The sequence below is a fragment of the Lepidothrix coronata genome, unplaced genomic scaffold (assembly GCF_001604755.1).
Source record: "Lepidothrix coronata isolate B3197 unplaced genomic scaffold, Lepidothrix_coronata-1.0 Scaffold18, whole genome shotgun sequence".
Lineage (NCBI taxonomy): Eukaryota > Metazoa > Chordata > Aves > Passeriformes > Pipridae > Lepidothrix > Lepidothrix coronata.
Genome location: NW_016690198.1, coordinates 3,524,012 through 3,545,525, shown reverse-complemented (window position 1 = coordinate 3,545,525; position 21,514 = coordinate 3,524,012). Strand labels below are relative to the sequence as shown.

General features: G+C 35.5%; 1 protein-coding gene across 4 annotated transcripts in view; it reads right to left on the bottom strand.

Annotated features, from left to right (window-relative positions):
- Positions 1-961: 961 nt before the first annotated feature.
- AP3S1 (adaptor related protein complex 3 sigma 1 subunit) overlaps positions 962-21,514 on the bottom strand; it is a 32,080-nt gene continuing 11,527 nt past the window's right edge. For 3 of the 4 annotated variants that reach the window (XM_017807334.1, XM_017807333.1, XM_017807336.1), the window contains 3 exons: positions 19,488-19,559; positions 11,382-11,489; positions 962-2,261 (listed from right to left, as the gene is read on the bottom strand). In XM_017807334.1, coding sequence (XP_017662823.1) covers positions 2,133-2,261; positions 11,382-11,489; positions 19,488-19,559 — 309 coding nt within the window. In that variant the 3' untranslated portion in view covers positions 962-2,132. Of the gene's footprint in view, positions 2,262-8,429; positions 8,472-11,381; positions 11,490-19,487; positions 19,560-21,514 lie in introns of all 4 variants that reach the window. The other variant, XM_017807335.1, reaches the window with a different exon arrangement.

Below are 21,514 nucleotides of genomic sequence, written 5' to 3'. Positions count from 1 at the left end.
ATGTCTTAACTACATAAGCTTACAAATTTGAAAATGAACCAGAGGGGAAAAAGTGAGACAAAAAAATTGAGGACTTCGAAGACTTTCCAAAATTGTGAGATCCTTTCATGAATAGCCCAAAGAACATTCTGTAGGTCAGAGCACCAAATGTTTCAAAATTTCCTATTTATCCTCTGGCAGTAGAACTAACTAAATCCTCACACAGGGAACAATGAGGAAAATTTTCAATATCTTTACTTTGAATGTCACATGGTCCATGCATTAACAAGAAAAACAAAAGTTGGCAAAAGCAGGTGAAATTATAACTTCCAGATTTGTACTAGGTAAGCTGTCTAACTTGGGAATAGTAAATAGCTCACAGGTGAAAAAAAAAGGTGGTGTGTTTAATTCTCTCAATTTCTTCAGCAGAAATGATAAAGAGGCAGTTTACTAATTATACCCCACCTGAATTGTCTGAAGCTTCAAACTAAGAAAGCTGACACAGAAGAATAAATATTCATTTCAAGAGGTATGGAAAGAGCAACTCTGTTTTCAAAAACATTTTAAAAACAGTATATGTTACTTGATGCATTCTAAACGCAATACAAAGAATATATAAGAAGTTGTTCCCCACCACCACCCCTGCCTTAAGAAAAACATTAAAATTCCTTGGATTGTATCATATTTTCTAATTAAAAAATAATTTTTCTTTCTTTTTCTCTGTCAAATGGTCCCAAAGGGCACCAATGTTAGTTACTATGTGATTCATAGTGATGTGATTCAAAGTTTATCTCATGGGCTTTGTCCTAACATTCAATTGAAAAGAACACTTGGTTTACATCAAATCCAAATTTCTGAAGTTATGCAAGACTTCTCAGACTAGTCCTGAAATGTGTAGTCCTTGATACAATTTTACTGTATTTTTATATACAGTATTAATGGAATACTTTTTTTGAGGAAAAAAAAGGCTTTAGAGGAATTCTTAAATATCCCAATGACACTTTTATTATATTATTTTAAACAGACTTGTACATCACACAGAGCTTAAGAGCATGATTATAAAAAACAATCACTATCCCCCTTTATGTTTTTTAAATCACAGAAGAGTTTAAGAGCTGAGTAACTTACACAGAGGTGATAGCACTTAGATTTCTCTGAGGTCTTGACAATACTATGTAATCTCATAAATCTAATTCGTGAAGTAGAGAATCACAAAGGTCACCAGGCACAGAAGCCTTAATAAAGTATCCCCATTTATCTTTCCAAAGTGCCTTTCCTTATCCCATTATTTGACAGACTCACATTTACAGATCTGAGCTGCCCAATCTCTTCAGCCCATTCTGTGCTTCTCACAACACACAGAGCAACCACAGAGGCCCTTTTTCCCAAAACAAAGTAAGACCATCAGGGAAAGTCTATCAGACTGTGTAAGTATCAACATCTATATGTAAACAGAAGTAATTAGATCTTCAGTAAAGGCAGTTTCTTCCTTCAGAATAATAACAAACAGCTTTTGTGAGAAATGTAAAGAGCCAATATGTTCAACACAATACCCCTGTGTAAGCCCTTCAGAGATAAACTACAACATTAATGCCTGCTACAACAGTATTTATATATAGGCAATTGGCTCCATGAAAAGGAAATATGTGTTTTATTGCAAACAGTAGACTTCAGACAAATAGGTATTTAGAAGTCCAGTTTGTTATGATTTTATTTAAACAAAACATGAGTTTAACGTTTTCATGCAACATTTGCACTTAAGTCTTAAATAATCATGACAAACAGAAGTAGTTAAAGAATGCACTAATTATAGACCTTGGTGAATATACAAAAAAACCTCAGTATTATAGGTTATACAAAGTAAAGAACATCTTGAATACTTCCCCAAAATACTGCAGCAGCTGAGACACAGTGATATGCCTTAAAAGGGCATAGGAATGTAATTTAGAAATCACATGAGACCTACCCCTTTCCTTTAATTTTACAAACAAGACAAAAGCAACATTCAACTCCACACACTGATTTTTCAGATTATATCTATGCAGTACCTTGAGTTTTATCCAAATAGTAAAAGTTAGACACATTTATTAGTAAACAATTATGCGGTAAATCTCTATTACATTTCTTCCTTGGTATTACCTGGAATAGTCATGTTATTTAAAAGTGGGCAGGTTTGGTACTTTTATACTGATGTCACCGATATTAATATTTCTTGGGATCTCTGGCAGATTCATATTCTTTACAGCTGAAACAGCCCGGGCTGGAGCTCCTGCTAAACCAGCCTGTATATAAAGTGAGGAAAAATGCAAGTCAGGAAGGTTGGTCACAAGAAGATTCACTAGCAATATAAGTAGACAACTAACTTTTCAAGTAATTCCATGGTAACACAGTTAGAAAGACCAGATGGTAATTGTGTTTGGAATGAAATGGGTTACTTGGAAATATTAAACCAGAAAGAGAAAACAGTTCACATATTCCTTTTTATATGGTAAAACATGTAATGTCAACTTGATGGAAAAGTATGAAGGGGAGGAATAGGAGGCTTATCAAAGCACAATGTAATGTGCACGTTCTAGAACAGACAATCTTGATGTTGGATGTCCAATGTGCTGTCTGCCTCTTACCTATTCTAAAAGTTAACATTTCACTGTTGACTAACATTGGTTACAGGTTCAGAATATGTGACCTCAAAGTAACAAGGTGCTGAATGTCAGTTGAATCAATGACTATATATATATATACACACACACAAACACACACACATATATACATATGTAAAAGGTATTTCAAAGTGGCTTAGTCAAAGATGAAAAGGATGAACACCTTGTATTTGTGGGTGACAAAAGGCGTGCCGACAGATCATTTCTACAAACCAACTAGAATGATCTGCTGTCCCACAGTATCTAGTTATACACTAAAACATCTGCAGCCCTCAGGCACACTTGAACATTACATAACAACCTGGTTATGCCAGTTAATGAAACTATTAAATTAAATTAAATAGTACTTATTTCTTATTAAATCCCTCTACCGTACGTAGTCTCCCTTCACGCAAAGCTAGAGCCTTTCTGTATAAACACGCAAGTTTTACAATATAGAATTATTGACTTCCACTCAGTTCTCTTTCAGATAAAGTCACTGCCAGGTTTACATACTAGCATATCTTATGAAATGCTAACAATTCATAGCTCAGAGGCCTTAAGACATAAAGAAAATTATCCTTCCTTATTGCTTCAGAAGAACACCTCTCCAAAACCTTGTTATTTTAAGGACTACTAGAAAAAGGCCAAATAGTGTTACTGTATTTGATGTGAAAAAAAGATAATATTAATTTTAAGTATGGAAATGTTTCCCCTCCAAGTTTAGATTCTCTGTGCATTTATAATTAGCTGTGTGGTTTTACTTCAGGCTTGCCATAAAAGTGTAAAAATAATTTTTGTTCTTGCAAGAAAAAAGAACCGTGGAAGATTTTAAAAACCAAGCTCTTATTTGCAGAAAAAACAGCATATTCCAAATTATGTGAATATGTAGAAAGAATTAACTTTTATTTTGGTATTTTAAAAGTAGGATTAATAATATTCAAAAATAATAAAAACCACAACATGATTTACAGAACTACTACAGTTTTAGAGTGTGGCATCTTGCAGGTCCAGTAAAAAGGAGCAATCCACAAGAAACAAAGCAACATGCTAGAAACTGTTAAAAAAAATCAAACTAAACTTGTATAAATGAAAGGTTTTCATTAAAAGTTCATCAGAAACTAAAGAAACCAGTGCATTTGCAGATAAAATAATTCTGAACAAGAAATACAGCAAAACAAGAAGAAAAACTTAGAGAAGGTTGTGTCATATTTGGTTATTGAAAAGTGTTGGTAGATGGCTACTGCTCAAAGTATAACCTTTTCTGATCCTTGCTTTTCATTGAAATTCATTGGAATTACATTATAAAATTACTGAGGAGTACACTTGACTTCAATGGTGCCCACCTAGACTACTGCTCAGAAGGAGACATCCCATACACTTCTCAGATAACAACTCTACTTTTTGAAGGCTGTCCAAAAAAATATTTTCTCCCTTTTACTGCTCTGAGAAATAAATGTAAGGTCAAGTTGACGTAAGATTTCCACTTAAGATCCTACCTACTGTTCTTCTTTCTCCCTTCAAAAACATAACTCATAGTCAAAATAAAACCGATTAAAGTTTCTTATTTTGAACTAAAGCTTTTGTATCACGTGGAAAGGCTAAAGCATCACAGATCTCTAGATCTTAGTCACAGGAGGATTCCCAGTACCGGGAACAGAGACCAGAAAGCCATGAGTCATCTATTAACAACATCTCCCCTGCCAAACACTCCTCTATGAGACACACCAAAGTTGCGAAAAGCATGTGGGTGTAGCGGAGAAAGCTCAGGAAACTTACATCTCTCATGTAATCAAATACTCTCACTTTGGCCCTGACAGAATCCAAGTTAGCAGTTCTCAGAAGCCCAGACTAACTTAAACTAAAAAGGTGCAAAAAAGTATTTTCAAAGCCTCTTTTTCCTTGGTTTCCCTTATTGCCATCAAGTCGATCAAGTTGTTCACTTCAGAGACTCTTTCAATTGCAGTATCTTCATGAAGGGGAAAATCTGGACCTAACAGTAGTAGTATTAAGAAATATAAGTATCCAAAACCTGTATCCCTGAACCCGCAATATCTTATAGGACCAGTATTAGATATTGCAATTTCTTACTATTTATTAAAAAACAGTGCAGAAGGCATGAAGCTGCTCAAGACTGTCCTTTTATATTTGAGAACTTGAAAATACTAACTTCAAATCATGATGTAACTACCAGTGAAGTTTTACTAGATAAAACAATAAATGCTTTTAATCTTTTAAATTCTATATTCAGTAACTGGAGAAAAGTTATTTAAGCAAAATCAAAAGTGGGGCAATGTAAACTGTTTTCCATTGAGAAGATGAAAATACTAATAAAAAGCAATGAATTATACAATTAATAACTGAAACAATGGGAAATTGGAAAAATATCATAAGTGATGGACATGGTCCACACAAACAGGCATGGTTGGCAACTCAAAAGAGAGATGCCTTCTGGGTGACTAGGATGGAGATTCCTTACCCTAATTTAATGAAAGTTATTTATTCTTAATAGACAAATAACAGTTTTAGTATAACTGGTCATCATTTTTACCTACCTGCAGCTATCCTCTTTATACAGACTTACAGTCCCTGCCTCCCGCCCCAATGGCATAGGATACAATGGAGACACAATTGAGAATTATTTAAATACCACAATTGACATGACCATTGCCCTTCCACCCCCCTATACAATCACAACTTCCAACAGTCATTTTTCATGAGGACCATTCTGAACAGGATCAGTGTACATCCCTGCCAAAACTGCTACAAGTGTCAGATTACCTCTTTCTTGACAGTAAGATTGTCTTTCACTATCATATGCTGGAGTAAAGATTTTCAAACTATTACATTCTCTTCTCTTGTACTTCTCCGTATTATGTGAGTATGTAGAACAGTGTATATATAATATGCACAGCAGAATGCTATTTAGCACAGTTAATACAACCCTGTCAAATACAATACAGTATTTCTAAGAGAGAGCAAACAGTTCATAAAAAATGTCTAATGGATAAAAAGACTGAAAAGTACTTGCACTCCCAAGATGGATAACTAATACAATTCAAATGCTACTTTATCTGAACTCCTTAGCATTCCTTTTTAGCCTGTCTAACAGTGAACTAGTATGCAGTTCTTCCATTTACTTATCATTTCTTGTACACAAAGTGAACTGTATTTACAAACACAAGTGTACTACAAGAAGTACTTCCAGCCCTCTGTGCCTTTTAAGAGTTTTCTAGAGGTATCTGATTAAAAGAGTTCACTGTTAACACTGAACTCAACAAGCTTCAACTGTCTTTCTTAACACATAATTCAGCAGGTAAGTTGGTAAGGTGTAAAGAAAAAAATCTGTTTCACTTGAATAAAACCAAAACATGTAGCAAGCTTTAAACGTGCAGTGAATGTCACAGAGAGCAAATGACTGAAGCAAGTGAAAATGAAATTTCAGAAATACAAAACAAATTGCATACAGCTGGTATTACAATAAGCCAATACATCACATTTTTGCTGCAGCTGCTTTGTACTCTCAATTTAATTTGTTAGTGAAGGTTGTGCTTTTATGTTGAAATGCTGCACGTTAAAATGTCAAGTTCCATTACTGCAAAAAACACTTGTAAACATGTTCATACACTTTTAAAGTGAAAAAGCAATAACATATACGCAAAAAAATGATGCCATTTTATAGACTGAAACAGACATATTTAATAAGAGAACTTTTACTATACTAGTCCTGCGCTATCAAGTGAGAAATACGAGCTGTCATTAAATTACTTAGTTCATTGTTAATCACTATAGAAATCAATTTTCTTTGTTCTTATCATCATCCTTTCTCATAACGTCCCACAGATAACTTCATATAAAAGTGAACCCAGCAACCTTGTTTTACTCTTTAAAAAGAAATTCAGGTCATTTGGGAAGAGTATTGCACATCACAAACACTGTTAATATGCACATACAAATTAAAAAAAATATTCAAACTGTCATCCCAAATAACTCTACACAAAGCTAGCTATCACTAATATATAAGAATACACAGCCTACTGGAAAACAAAATAATGAAGGCTAACACTTTGCACAAAAAGCCACCCTTTTCCAGATATTTTGGAGGTACTAGGACCTCTCTGCTGCTGATGCTTCAGAGCAATGCTTCTTTTCAGAACAAGTATGACTTCAAAGCAGCAGGGTTATGAAATCATGAAAGGATGCAATACATAATATAAAGGAATGATCATGTCCCCTGATTATGAGGTTAAATAAATGAACATAATTAGAGAAAAACCAAAATGAAGTCTGCAAGTATATCAAAATGAGGCCAAACAGATAAGAAGACTTAAGACATACTCTTAGAAATTTTAAGCACTTGAATCACAAAAGGAGTAATGGATGGGAATGATTAATTATTTCTTTGTTTGTTTTTCATTGCCAGACCCAAAAATAAAACCAGAATATGTGTGAGCAAAACATAGAAAAAGAAAACTAGCTTTGCACAAAGAAAAAAAACAAAAAAGAAACCAAACCAAAATCTTGGAATCAAGCTCCCTAGTGTTACCAATGAAATACAGACTATATGTTAGAAGTGTTGATGTATTAGGCAAAGAAAGATCACGTGCTTGATTTTCTTCATGTGCTGTAGCATACTTCAAAATTATGCTGTAGTGTACTACCCAAAACTACTTTTAACTAATGCTTTTACAACTCAGTGCCACTAAATCCAATTACAGAATTATATTTGTTGAATTTTAAAGGTATTTCAGTACTTTATCCTAAAAAGATCACATAAAAAGTAAAGAGCAAAGCTATTCATAAATTACATAAACTTCATCTGCTTAAGATTCCACCTATTTAAAATACCTGCAGTTTGAATACACATATACTTAAAATGAGTGGAAATTAATTTTGAAGTACTGCCATTAACACTGACTGACATTCAAACTGTTGAGCTGAACTCAATGTTTCAAACAACAAATGACAAATGACAATGACCATAAACTGAACTTCAAACATATATTTTCCTCCTTTTTCTGTTCCTTGTTAATATTCATGTTCAGTGACTACAGTTACCAAGATATCTTGGAGCAAAATCCAGTGATTCAGCTTATAACAACAGCAAATGTACATCTGAAGTTGAGTACATGCTGACGGTCGTTCTCATTTTATGTTTGATATACTTAAGGTTGGATAATCAACTTTGGTATGTCTATGTCATCTTTACAAATTGCACTGATAATTTTATTCTCTATGTATAAAACTATTGGGTTTGTTGGTTTTGGGGAGGTAAGGGTTAATGTTTCTTTCATCTGAAGGTTATTCTGAAACTTCTCTTTGCAAGCAGGTAAAAGTTCTTTGTTTTCACTTGGAAATACTAAATGGTTAAGCAAAAGAGTTCACATTATTTATTTTAGATTATCAGTACAAGACTGTCCCAATGACAAAGCTATGTCATCGTATCATAATTTTGTTATTTGTGTGTTCAATTTTTATTGAGATTAATTTTGCAGGGTTTTTGGTTAATATTCACACAAGTTCATATTCCTTTGTTTCTTAAACAATGATACAAAGAAAAGTTAAATTCTAAAATGCAGGAAGAGAAACAAAATAAAAAATATGATGTCAATGGAAAGCTAGTAAAATACACTATAGCCAATAAAAAGATGAGGGAACTACAAGAAACTAGCACAAAAAGTAGGCTACAAGGACTAATATGGGTATTTTTACACATAATTTTTGAGTCTGGCCTACATAATTTATTGCCTTTGACATCATTTTGCTTTCCCTTTTTGTTAAAAGTACATTTTTTCTAAAAGTCAGCAATACCTTTGTCTACCTGTCCTGTCTGGGAGACTGAAAGATAAAGGTCTGTAAGAGAGAAGAATGGAAAGAGCTAGAAAAGATCAGGAGGTTCGGAAAAAATGAGGCCCAACTTAAAAGTCTAAATCACACACGGTTGAATACTCCAAATAGAGAAGAGGTAGCCCAGGTTTACCTACAATACTTCCAGAGGCTCTGAATAAAATCCCAATGACCCCTCTCCCGAAAAATTCCCTCCCTTTACACAACAATCCTTTGGTTCTAGAAGGATTGACCAGAAACCCATTCAGAGATAAATACTAAACTGAAAGGCAGGGAAATGCAATTAAGACAACATTTCTCAGGGCAGAAATAGTTTCCTTTGTAGCCCATCCAAGCAATATAAGAGCTGAATCACAAATCAAAGCTAGGGACTCCCTTATAGTGGTTTAAATAATTAATCTCTGTTGAAAACATTAACAAATTCTTTGAGCTGATAACTTTGCTCAAATATATGTGAATTTATTAAATACATTCAGTCTTCTTCACTAAATTCGAACTGAAAGCCTAATTAGAAATCTAGTGCATAACTAAACAAATACCTAATGTCAAATGGCTAAATTCTGTATATTACTGGAAGCCAGGTGGGCACAATAAAAACTGAAATATTTCTTAAAATGCAACTCAGTTACAACTTTATTAGTTTCATTACTTCAGCTATAAAAGAAAAGGCAAATTACTCTTGAAGTAGCTGCTTTATGAATGCAAGAACTATGATGGAGGTCTAAAAGCCAAAGAGACTAAAGCGACAGTTCTGTAGCACAGGAGGCACTCCTATAAACTACAGACTACATCAATAATTTCTAAATTTTAAAAATAATCCGTTTTTTTAAATTAAAGAAAACTAAGAAGATCCACTAGTTTTGATTTCTTAGTGACCAGCATTCAAAATTTATTAAGTTATTACCAAGTTTGATTTACATGGATTTACTTGTATCTTGAAAATATGTGTTCAGGAAAGACATACTGGAAGATTTACTATCTTGATCAAAAAGACAAAAGGAAAAGAAATAGCAATCAGGAAATTTCTGTGGATACATATGAAACAAATGATTAATGATCTGAAGAAATAGTTACCAGGTATTGTGATGTATCTCAACATTACAGTAACTGTTAAATTTGAAAAGAAACAGTCACTGAACTAAGAAAAAAAAAAAGTATTTGTTGTGAGCAGCCTGTGAAATGTTCTACTCCATCCCAGTCACCAAGTGTTTAAATTTATCACTGCTACTTCTTTACCTTCTATAATTCATTGCTAAGTGTAAAAGAACAAGTTGCTATTTGCTTTATATACATTCTGAGTTGAAGATGGTTTTTTTATATCTTGAACCACCTATTTTTATACTAAAAGTATTTTAAAAGAATGACTTACTGATGAATAATAGTAAATAGCAAAGTATTGCAGCTGGCTGCACTGAACTGATGTGTTTCAGATGACCAGTCAGAAACTCGGCTACAGTTGATTTGGTAACAGAATTCACATAATTAAGCGCTTTTGGGTAAAACCAATATGTACATAATACATGGTAGGACATAGCTGCTCAGTGAGTTCAGTTTTTGGGAACACTATGCTACTTTTCCATCAAATAAAAAAAAATGTATTCAGAAGTTATACAAATATAGTAAAAATTTATGAGGATAACTCCAAATTTGAGAAAAATGTTAAAATGAACATTTTGGACATCTTCAAAAATCTACAATGCAGTACTTCCAGATGCATACTGCTACGTACTATATCATATCATACCTATCTTTTTCTTGTTTTTCACATATTGTTGTCCTGTTCTTGGATACAATTTGGAAGTTGTGCAAAACAGACAATTAATTNAAAAAAACTTCAGGTGGCACAGTGTGAGACTGCAGAATTAGGAGAACAGTATGCACAGTACCAGAAAAAAAGCTGAAGAATTAATTTCTGTGCTGCATTTCAGTTAAAACTGAAGGAAGTTCTCTGGGTCATCTCCTAAAATGTCATTTAGTTCATATTTATGCCACCTGCAAAATTTCAGTCTACTGAGCTGACTTCAACTTTAGAAATAGTCTCCAATTCAAGCAAAGATTTGTTGAGAAATTTTAATATTATGCTTTGAAAATCTGATGATGTGTTCTTCTGTGGAATTACTCTCATCAATAAGAATCAAACACAGACTTAGCTAAGAGGTACTAGCAGTATTTTGGCTTATAAGGCATGTCTGGTGATGTTAAAGAAACAATAATATTCTGTGTCATAATTAAAGTCATTCTAAAATCCTTTCTTAGTCTAAGTGTCTTTCCTAAACACAAGTTCAACAATTTTTGAATTGAGAAGGGTTTCCCACAACTTACGTGAGCTCCCTCACTCAGACCATTATAGGCATACAGAGAATATAATTTTCTCACTCACTGAACACCAAAGGTTTAGATTGCCAAAATCGCAGAATTCATATTTACTTTAAAGGGTCTAAAACTGGGCTTTAAATTCTATCTAGTCCATTTCGGCCTGATTTACTTTTTTGTGCTGCAGTATTATTTATTTCAGGTGTCATTTATTTCAGGTGCTCAAAACATACTCGCAGACAGTAGTCTTTGTAGACACTTCGTAGACCTTTATCTAATTTTATTTTGTTAGAGTCAGTAGTCCAGCATAGTATACATGTTGGAAATAAAAGGGTTTCTGCAAGACAACTACAGAAGTATCTCAATAGCAATGGCACACAATGCTATTAGATACAAATACCAAAAACTAATCAGCAGTGAGTCTAAGCAATTATTACTTATGATGAAAGGTACAACATCCTCAGATACTGCGTAAATTTCTGACATTATAAGCAAGCAGTTTATACTACGTAGTTTGCTAGTGAGGGACAAATAGTATTTTATAGCATGCAGTTACTACAACCATGTTTACAGTTTACAAACTACACAGTGCATCGCTCTTACCTCAGATTTCTCCAGTTTATTTTGAGCATCAATTTGAGTGACAATTTCATTCATGTTGGTCTCCAAAACCATTCCACCCATGACCATTTCAGCCAATATATTATGGACCTAAAAGAGACCAAAAGAGAATTTAAAAATGCAAGACGTCCTCCAGATGTTATTCTGGAGAGAATAACATCTCTCCAGATTGTAGACCTCTTCAATCTGGAGAGATGTTATTCAGATTCCTCAATGCAGGAAAACATATATTCTGTAAATCACTTAACTAATGTTAGCAATTAATTTTAAACCATTTGGGAACAAAGCTCACAACTTAATTTTCCTTTCTCCAGTACCTTGTTTGCTCATATCTCTGTTACAAACTCATCTTCTACACCATTTCACTTATCAACGCCAGAAGAAACTTTCACATTCCTCTTTCTTTCAGTTCCTGTTTTCTATCCAATGATTATGGACATAAATTCTATTTAGCATCAATAGCAGTAATACTCCTAGGGAGCAGGTTCTACGAGATTAAATTAATTACTCACAAATAGAGGCGTAAAAAGTACTTTGGGCTACACCTGCAAAGGAAGAGAGATGATGCTCACCCACCATGGGTACCAAGATTAGTCTTGGAAGTAGTATTGACATTCCTGAGCTACACCAGAAATATGGAGACTTCAGCATCTAGGACTAAGACTGACAGCTAGACCTTGAACTGAAGGACCACATAAACCAGCTGAGGACATTAAAGAAATGGGTATGTTCAAATATGGGAACTATTATAAAATATATACACGAAAAAAGGCATTGGTGTTTTCATTAACCAAAAAGTTAACAATAACCACTAATGGCATTTAGAAGACAACACATCTCTACCATTCATGATGGTCACAAAGTTTAGTACAAAGTATCTACAGTAAGTACATGTTATGCATGACAGTTCAGAGAACAACCTATGATGTAACCTATCTGATGAATTTTGTTCTACGAGGAGGCACACATAAACTCAAGAAGCAGTCAAGCTTAAGGAATTAGATTCAGAGGTCCCTTTCAGTGTAAACTATTCCACGATTCTAAGAATTAAAAACGTGAACTGTAATAATAAAAAAAAGACGCTTCTTGAGCACATAGACCACAGACAATAAAAGTAAGGTTGCAGCCCAACTGCAACAACAGATCAAGGCAACCACTTCTTGACAACCAAGAGAAAGAACTGGATTTACATGTTCAAGTAAGCATCTCACCAAGGCATCAGTTCCCCTTAGTGTAAACTCTGAAAGAAGTCTGCAAAATGCCAGCAAACTACAGATTAAGAAGGAACTGATATGGGAGCATTCTCTGCAGACAAAAAAGGGGTAGAAGGCAAACTTCAGGTTTCCAGCCAGCTGTAGCGCTGATGCCATAACTATATAAAACTGCAGCATGCTGTTGTCAACATTCAGCCCTCAGCAGTTATTGATGCTATCCTTATTGTGATGGATGCAGTGAAGAAGGAGAATGAATACAATTCTGAATACAGCTTCTCATAAATAAATTTGCTTATAATTGAGACTGCATATGCAGATTTACAAATACTACATGAAAGCAACAGCAGGAATATAACTTTTTTTCCTAAAACATACTCCTTCACAGAGGAAATCATAGTATTTCTCTATCAAAACATTAAGAAAATACGCTCCTTAATCTTCTTAGTCATAAAGAAACATTACTGCCTAGCAGTTCTTCTGATATTTCACAGTCTTTCATATTCCAGAAGATATATACCATAACATTTGCCTTTCCATCATCCAAGTTGCTTTAAAAAATGAGAACTGAAATTTTTAATTATGCTTTGAAATTATGAAATTATGCTTGGTTAGGAAAGCCAAAGCACTGACAGAAGTAAATCTGACCAACAAAATCAAGGTTAACAAAAAAAGCTTCTGTGGGTACACTGGTGATAAAAGACAGACTAGGGAAAATGTGGGTCCTCTCAAGAAAGATATAGGAGACCTAGTTAGCCAGGATGTAAATGACTTTTTTGCCTCAGTCTTCACCAGCCAATAGTAAAGTCACACAACCCAAGTTGCAGAGGGTGGAAGCAGGGACCAGGAGAATGAAGAACTGCAGACTGCAGGAGAACATTGGATCAAAGAGCATTTAAGGAAACTGAAGGTGCAGAAGTCCATGGGACCTGACAAGATACATCAACAGATCCTGAGAGAACTGGCTAAGACACTATCCATCATATTTGAGAAGTCATGGCAGTCCAGTGAACTTGCCACCAACTGAAAAACAAGAAACTTAACCTCCATTTTTAAGAAGGGAAGTAAGGAAGATCTAGGGAACTACAGGTCACTCAGTCTTACCTCAGTGCCTGGCAAAACCACGGAGCTGATCCTCCTGGAAACTACGCTAAGACTCACAGAAAATACCGAGGTGACTGGTGACAGGCTTCACTGATGACAAATCATGCCTGACAAGTTTGGTAGCCTTCTATGACAGGCTTACAGAGACTGTGGATGAAGAAAGAGTGACTGACCTCATCTGCCTGGACTTGTGCAAGGCATTTGACACTGTCTCAGACAACATCCTTGTCTCTAAACCAGAGAGCCATGGAGTTGACATCTGGACCACTAGATGGATATGGAAAAAACTGGAAGCTCACACTCAGAGAGTTGCAGCAGCTCCATGTCCAAGTGGAGACCATTGATGAGAGCCTTCCTCAGGGAACTTTGGGACTGGTGCTGCTAAATATCTTTGTCAGTGACATGGGCAGTGGGATGGAGTGCACCCTCAGCAAGTTCACTGATGACACAAGGCTGTGTGGTGCCATCAACATGCTGGAGGGAAGGGATGATGCTGGAAGGACCTGGACAGGCCTGAGAGGTGGGTCTGAGTGAACCTCATGAAGTTCAACAAGGTCAAGTACAACATCCTGCACCTGGGTCTCGGCAGTCCTGAGCAGAAGTACAGTCTGGGCAGACAATAGAGCAAGAACAGCCCTGGGGACAAGGGCTTGGGAGCGTTGGTGGATGAGAAGCTTAACATGAGCCAGCAATGTGCATTTGCAGCCCAGAAAATCAACCCCATCCTGGGCTGCGTTAAAAACTGTGTGGCCAGCAGGTCAAGGGAAGTGATTCTGACACTCTGCTCTGTTCTTGTGAGAGCCCAGTTGAATACTGCATCCAGCTCTGGGGCACCCAGGACAAGAAAGATGTAGACCTGTTGGAACAAGTCGAGAAGAGTCACAATGATGATTAGAGGGCTGGAAGACCTCTGCTATGAGGAAAGGCTGAGAGTTGTTCAGCCTGGAGAAGAGAAGGCTCTAGGGAGAACTTCCTGAAGACTTCCACTACCTAGAGGAGTCCCACAAAAAAGCTGAAGAGGGACTTTTCACAGAATATATAGCAATAGGACAAGGAGGAATGGCTTTTAGACAAGAGAAGGTAGATAGGATATCTATCTGAAGAAAATTCTTTACTGTGAAGATGATGAGGCACTGGCACAGGTTGCCCAAAGAAGTTGTGGGTGCCCTGGCTCTGGAAGTATTCATATTTGTGTGTGCAGATTTGAGCAACTTGGTCTAGTGGAAGGTGTCCCTGTCCATGGCAAGGGGGTTAGAACTATTGGATCTTAAAGGTCCATTCCAACTGAAACCATTCTATGATTCTATGATTATGCATACTAGAAAAACTTTATTCTAGTTTATTATCTATTTTCAGTGATTCACCAGTGGAGACTTAAAAAAAATCTTAACAGTAGCACTTATCCTATACAAATTCTCCGCTTCCAAATATCTCCAACTTAAGGATTTCTGAAACACAGACTGCTTGCTGCTTCTTGGTATAGTATTGCATTTTATAGCTTCAGTTAGAATTTTTTTCTTTGGTTAATATATCTAATTACCTTTGAACCTACTTAAAATATTCTTGGTATCTATGATAAAATGGAACAGTGACATTCTATAATTTAGTTATCAACCACAAAAAAATATTTTCTTTGTTTCAAACTTCCTGAGATTTTATCTGATATCCCACTGCTCTTTATTTCTGACACAGTTGTTCATTTTCTTCAGGCTTGTTCTGGCTCTCCAACACCTTTCTTCTACATACTTCCTGCTTCTCTGACTCCAATATCTTGAATATTTAACTTTTTCCTCCATGCAAAGTCTTTCATACTTTGGATCATACTTTCTCTTACTTTTTCACACTTCTGGTATGCAATATTGAAGACTAACACATAGTATTTAAAAATGTTTAAAGCATGGATTGCTTTAAAGAAGCTTAACCATTTTCTTTGTATTGCCCCATTTTTCTTTTAAAGGGAGAAGAATGTTTTCTAAATAACAGTATATAATTAATTTTATTTGTTAATCTGTATATCACAGCTATGACCAATAATGCTATGTAACTATTGTAATCCTTTGACTCCCTTCTCTTAAATACATAAGTTTGCCCATATATGAGCAGCAGCAAGACAAAAATTTTTAATATTAACTGGTTTTTCTTTATTTTTTCATTGTAAATACATAATTAGCAAATACACATCACTTTCTTTTTTCTTATTGAAAAAAATCACTAATTATTTTCCTAAACAAAAAAATCTGAACTAAAAAAGCTTTAAGTGACAACGAAGTGCAAAATACACTTCAGTAGTCTATTCCAAACAGTGTTTAAGTGAAAAACTGAAGGCACAGGGAATAGACCTCATATTACAAAAGAGATCTGACAGTTGAGAACATCAACTTTTCAAAATCTGAAATTGCTCTTTTGTAATAAAAATTTTGAGGTGTTTTTACAAAAATCAAGAGAACTTCCTATTTGTGTTCCACGTATTCTCTAAAACCATAAACACATATTTTAGCAAACAGGGGGAAGGAATGCATCAAGAAAAAACTCTCCAGGAAAATTTAGCAAACACATTTTCTTGTCTTCAAGCAATTTGATTCACTGGGTTCACTGTTCTGGTCAGATGATAAACTCTTGGAAGAGATCACAATACTCCCAGGGATATTTCAATAGATGCCAAAAAACTTGTGGAAAAATAAAAGTATTTCCTTACATCCCTAACTGAATGTATTCTATTATTTTGGTTGTAAAATATTCTTAGAATAGCTTTCTATGATGCCTTTTCCATCAGAATGCATTGCACTCCTGGACTCAGTGTAGGAATCAGTACAGGACTGAAATAAATGTCCTCCTCCCCTTCTGGAAAATGCCTTGCTCCAGCTATGGCAAGTTGGTTTGTTTCCTTGTAATACAGATGATTTTTAAAGACAATCCAAATTGTTTCTATGTACAAACTACACTCCCCAACACCCCAAATCCTCCTCTGCTATAGCACATTAGAAACACTATCTCATTCCCACCTATATTCCACTCTTCAGATGAACTTCTAGTACTATACCAATATTCCTTGCATAAGCATCTCTCTTGACCCCAGTTTACTACAAGCCATCACTGGATACTGTACAATGATAAAGGTCTGATGAAGGTAAATGTTTTCTTATAGAAATACCAAATAAAACGCTACTAGAGAGGCAACAGTTGTTGAGACTACATAGTTTAACTCTTTCACATGCCACATCATTTTTTTACAGGAAAGGTACTCCTTGGTGTTTAGGCAGCTCTAGCAAGAGAATTGCAAGAAAGCCACCTTCTACAGCTCCATCAAGAACTGAAAACACAGAAGAATTCTTAGTCAAATCAGCTAGCCAATCCTCACTTTTCTCAACACCAGACCACTCAAAACACAAAGATTTGAAAGGTTTCACCCCCAAAAGCTCCCACATTACTCCATTACAAGTAAGATTCTGTCTAGACCAAACATGCAGCAGCATTTGCTGTTTCCCCCTTTGCACACTTGCAATACATTAACACTAGGCCATAAATATCTGATGAGAGAAAGTTTATGTGTCGTAACTCAGAAGGCTCAATGCATTTTGCTTCTTGACTGCTTCAGCAGTTTAAAGAAAATTTAATACTATAATTTCATTTTCACACATACATCTTCCTGTTTTGTTCTCAGACCTACAAGAACACTGATGAACTTAAACTAGAGGAAAAAAAAGAAAGCACAGAGACAACATCAGATTAGTTACAACTGCACAACTAATGCTACTGTAGGGCTGGTAGCAGCCTTGCTTTAAAACAGATGTTCAGCTCTCTTTATTTTTCACTGTATTCAGTACAGTATTCTTTTGTTGATCTATGATCAAGTAAAAAAATCACTGCCCTGGTTAACGTGATGCTCAAAATTTTTTTAACTCAAGGTTTCAGTGATCCTTTATTGTGGAATTGGATTACTTTGACTAAAATATCTAACTATTATTTAGGGTTCGCATTTTTCTCAGAGTTTGAAAATTCTAGTCTAAACATTTAATAGGATTCTCAGACAGATTTTTAGATTTTAGTAAATCAAACTGTTAGTAAAATGAAACCGTTAAAATCCTTCCATTTGACAAATAAATTTCAAGAAGGAAATACCATCTCACACCCAACAGAAAGTAAAATATTCTTCAAGAAATTTAATATTTTGAAGCACCTAAGTTCTCTATGTTTCTTCTCTAAAATGTAAAAGATTACTGTGTTAAGAAATAATCCTGAATGAAACATGTTACAAAGCAACAGTTTGGAGTACATATCAATCAAAGTATCCTTCAGCTAAAGACCAAACTCTTCCCCACAAAACAACTACAGTATTTTTGTTCTTTAAGCTCCAAGGCTCACATATATAAGCCACTAATAAATTGGTTTGTATTTTAATTTGCCATTTTGGAAATATCCAACATGTTCCAGTCAGACTAGAAATCCTAATGACTTTTCATTAGCGATGTATCAGTTCAAACAGTAACTGAAGGTCACATGCATTTCTCTATCTGGTCAAGGTACAAGTGTTTCTTCCAAAAGGAGTTTCTGATTTTGAAACAAACTGAGTCAGTTTGAAATGGCCGTTTCAGACATTTGATTTGGTACGATTTTTATTCTACTTCTTCTATCTTAATTTTCATTGACATCTTTTGCTGTTGATGCAAAAAGATCTTCACAGATGGGGAAAGGTGAATGCACTGAAGGCAATGGCAGGCACAAAATGCAACTGAAGGAATAAATACTATATATTCCATTCTCAGCATTTTAGATATTACACCAAGAGATGTCAAAGTCCTTTTAAATGAAAGATTACTATAGTAACAGCATTTCTCAAAACTAGATTAATAAATAAAACATTCCTTATAGATGGGAACATTCAAATAAGATTTTCCAAATATTTAGAAACAAAGACATAAAGTCTGTTTGAGATTTGGAACAGAAAGATCCACACAGCATTTAAGCTACATAATCATAGCATATGAAAGGCAAGCGACAACCTTAACTGGAAAACCTGTAATAACTTCAGTTCTGCATTATGCAATACCTAACCATAAACAAAATAGAATACATTATTTCTTGAAACTAATCCTACTCTAAGAATACTCAGATGTCTTGGATTTTACAACTTAATGTGCAACATTATTTTATTGTTCCTCAGAAAGACATGTTCCACTGGTACCACTGCAGCTTTCAAACAATAAAAATAATATTTTAACAGAAATGGTCTAGATTTCACTGATAAATAAATCACAGAATCGTTAAGGTTGGAAAAGATCTCAAGACCATTGAGTCCAACCTTTGACAGACCACTACCATGTCAAATAAACCACAGCATGAAGTACCACATCCAGTCATTTCATGAACACCTCCAGGCATGGTGATTGCACCACTTACCCAGGCAGCCCATTCCAATGCTTGACTACCCTTTCAGTGAAGAAATTCTTCCTCATGTCCAGACTACACCTCTCCTGCAACAGCTTGAAGCCATTTCCTCTTGTCCTGTCACTTGCTGCCTGAGAGAAGAGGCTGAGCCCCACCTTGCTACAAGCTCCTTTCAGGTAGTAGTAAACAGCAATGAGGTCCCCCCAAGCCTCCTTTTCTCCAGGCTAAACCCCACCTTCCTCAGCTGTTCCTCATAAAACTTACTCTCTAGACCCTTCACCAGCTTCATACTTTCTCAGGAAAGTAGAATCACTGCAGTTTCATACCAAATATCAGCTGAACCAAACGTTTTACTTGACAAAAATATTACAGGAGGTCATCACAGTACCTTGTCTACATGGAAAATTAAATCCAGCTCACAGACATTTTCAAAACATTTGTCTAGTGTTTCCACAAATACCTGCAAAGAAAAAAAAAAGCCAGAGGTCAAGCTTTAACAAAAATTCAATAATTTCATTAAGTGTGAGGTTTGAGAAAAGCAAGTACAGAAATTAAACAAAGGTCAGATTTTAAGGCATTAAAAGCATCTACAGAAATTATGTGGTTAACATTATTATGTCAACAGGATGTTATCTATGTAGAGGTCACAACTGTACACACAAGCCAGTTTATGTTAATACTTTGCTAAAACTCATCCAGTTTTAAAAACGTTACATCTTGAAAAAACAGTAGCATCACCTATTTTACAATTTTCTCAGCTGTGATTCAAAGCATCCCTTCCATTTTCATCAGAACCCAACTATTAAGCAAAAAAAAAAAAAAAATCAGCTTTTCTATTACTGTTACTATTTTTAGCAATTACTACCTTGCAGGCATCTCCCAGTTAACCAGATTACTGCTAACTTTTGCTACACAGGCATGTGCAATGCAAACTGTCAGCATCATGCAAGTTTGTCAACATTACTGCTTCCAGCAGTAAAGCAGCTTTCACTTGACTCAGACTCATTGAATTCGGGGTGGACCAAGGAAAAAGGCAGCTGTCTTATTGTCACATCTGCTGATCCTGTCAGGCACAAATTTAGAAAACTCTAGCAGTTTATAACCCCTCCCTGAATCTATAAAATTAGAGGACAAAGCAGAAAAATCAGAGCAGCTGCTGAACTCCAGCCACTGATGTTCCCTGCCAGATATGGACTGTACACTACCTTGCTGTACACTAACAGGTTCTCTGGTACTCAGTTTGCCTGTTTTGACACCAAGAGCACCACAGTATCCAATTAGGTCAGATAATGAAATGATGATTGTACATGCATTTCTTAAGCTCTGGAATGCCAATCACCGTGTGCTTGTGGTGAGTGCTGACAAAGACTCCAGTCTTAGACAGGTATAAGCACAGTTCCCTTTATGCATGGGATAACTCCTACAGACATAGATGTGTTAACCCTCTCTAAGTTTGAGTTCAAGGGCTTAGGGCCTTCAAAGTTAAAAAGAATTTCTGTAAGAATTTACTGACCATTTATTAATGACAAATAGATAAGTTGCAACTTGTTGGAGATTTTAATCTCAGTTTTATATGTTTCAGAACCATTTTCTCACAATAAGCATTTAATATTATTTATTAAGCTGTCACTGTATGCAGGTTTTTTTTTCAATTCTAAACCCAAACCCTAAAGCAGCAATATGGAGGATAAACACCTAATTTTGATTCTTTATTCAACATGATTTATTAATCCCATCTTAGTATTTGAGATAAACTAATTTCAAACTGCCTAGGCCCAGAGAAATAGGAATGAGAAGCCATGTTCTGACATAGATCACAAATTCATTTAGGTTGGAAACAATCTCTAAGATAAATTAGTCAAACAGTTAATCCAGCACTGCCAAATACAGTTCTAAACCATGTCCCTAAGCACCACCTCTAAATGTTTTTTGAACACTTCCAGTAATGGTGACTCCATCACTTCCCTGAGCAGCCCACTTCCATGCCTGACCACCCCTTCTTCAGGGAAGAAATTTTTCCTAATACCCAACCTAAACCTCCCCTGGCACTATTTGAGGCTGTTTCCTCTTGTCCTATCACTTCTTCCTTGGGAGAAGAAACAGACCTCTCTGTTTCATGTTTCACGTAGTTCTAGAGTTCTAGAGTAATAAGATCTCCCCAATCCTCTTTTTTTCCATGCTAAACACACCCAGCTCCCTCAGCAACTCCTCATAAGACTTGAAGTCCAGACCCTTTGTCATCTCCTTTGCCTTTCTGTGGACTTGCTCCAGCACCTCAATGCTCACCTTGTAGTGAGAGGCCAAAACTGAACACAAGATTCCAAGGTGTGGGCTCACCAGTGCCAAGTACAGGGGGACGATCTCTGGCCACACTATTGCTGACCCAAGCCAGCCTTTGGCCTTCTTGGCTACCTT